Genomic DNA, 1,222 nt, shown 5'->3' with positions numbered 1-1,222 from the left:
GAGCAGAGGGCACGACTCCGCGCCTCGAGAGGCGGTTCGAGGCGGGACATGGGGGCCGCGCTGCCTCCAGGACGGGCTGTTCCAGCAGAGGCGGGGCAGGAGGTGTGGCCCTGCACCAACCGCGGCAGCACCTCGAGGACAGAACCCAGCACAGGACACGCCTTGGGCGATGACCGAGTGGAGTGGGGAGTTGGGGGCCAGGGCCATCGCTACAGTGGCCAGAGTTTCCTCAAAACTGGGAGGCATAGGACAACCCCAAGAGGGAAGAGGCCACGGCTACAGGAGCGCGGAGGCGTACCTTTCTGGGAGTCGTGCAGCTCAGGTTTCTCCTGGTGGTCCCAGCCCAGCGCGCACTTGTCCTGCCGGTCCGTCTGCACCCCAAACTTCCCCCCGAAGCCTCGCGCGTAGTCTGCGTGACGACAGAGCACGGCCATGTGAGCCAACAGCAGGAGGGCCAGGGAGGGCGCCCGTTCCAGCACAGTGAACGTGAACCACCGCCCGACCGCCCGCCCGCTCCTCCAGGTCTCTGGCCACCTGGGGGTCCCCACAGGCAGCCTCCTGGGGACCCCAGGAAGCAACCCAACCTGCAGCAGGACCGCGGGCACACCCAAGCCGGGACCGGAGCCCGGCCCCCGGGGTGCAGGCAGGGCGGCCTGTCTGAGGCTCCCAGGCCCACAGGAGGGGCGTCTGCGCCGGCTGCGGGCTGGGCCGAGGCTCCGTGCTCGTTCCCGCTGCCGGGACAGGGAGGAGAGGCGGGCACCTTTCTGGGACTCGTGCTTCTCCGGTTTGCCTTGATACTCGAAGCCGACGGCGCTCTTGTCCACCTTGTCCTTGTCGATGCCGTACTTGCCGCCGAAGCCTTTGGAGTAATCTGAGAACGAGGCAGTGAGCGTGTCTCAGCCTCTGGTCCTGACCCCAGACGACGGGAGATGCCCAGGCTCCACCGAGCACCAGGAACGGCAGCAGCGGGCACATTGGCACCTGCAGCACCCCCGCCCCCGGGGCAGGAAGCGGTTGCTCACGGCACAGCCCGAGCGGCAGCCACAGCGCCTGTGCAGCACCGCAGAGGGGACAGGACACCCTGAGCATTCGCTCAGCCTCAGCTCTGCGCCAGGCCGAGTCCTGGGAGCAGTTACTGCTCCACAGGAGCCCACGGCACCGGGCACACGATGGGGCCAAGCGCCCGGAACAAAGCCCTCCGGGAGACGGGGGGGCTGCACAC

The 1,222-nt window shown here is 68.5% G+C and overlaps 1 protein-coding gene across 1 annotated transcript in view; it reads right to left on the bottom strand.

Annotated features, from left to right (window-relative positions):
- Positions 1-1,222, bottom strand: part of CTTN (cortactin) — a 36,952-nt gene that overhangs the window by 7,279 nt on the left and 28,451 nt on the right. Inside the window, 2 exon segments of the mRNA XM_015560200.1 lie at positions 299-409; positions 761-871. Of these exon segments, the coding sequence (XP_015415686.1) occupies positions 299-409; positions 761-871 (222 nt within the window).

This window comes from Myotis davidii, unplaced genomic scaffold (assembly GCF_000327345.1).
Source record: "Myotis davidii unplaced genomic scaffold, ASM32734v1 scaffold3211, whole genome shotgun sequence".
In the NCBI taxonomy this organism is placed as follows: Eukaryota; Metazoa; Chordata; class Mammalia; order Chiroptera; family Vespertilionidae; genus Myotis; species Myotis davidii.
This window is presented reverse-complemented; position numbering and strand designations above follow the sequence as displayed.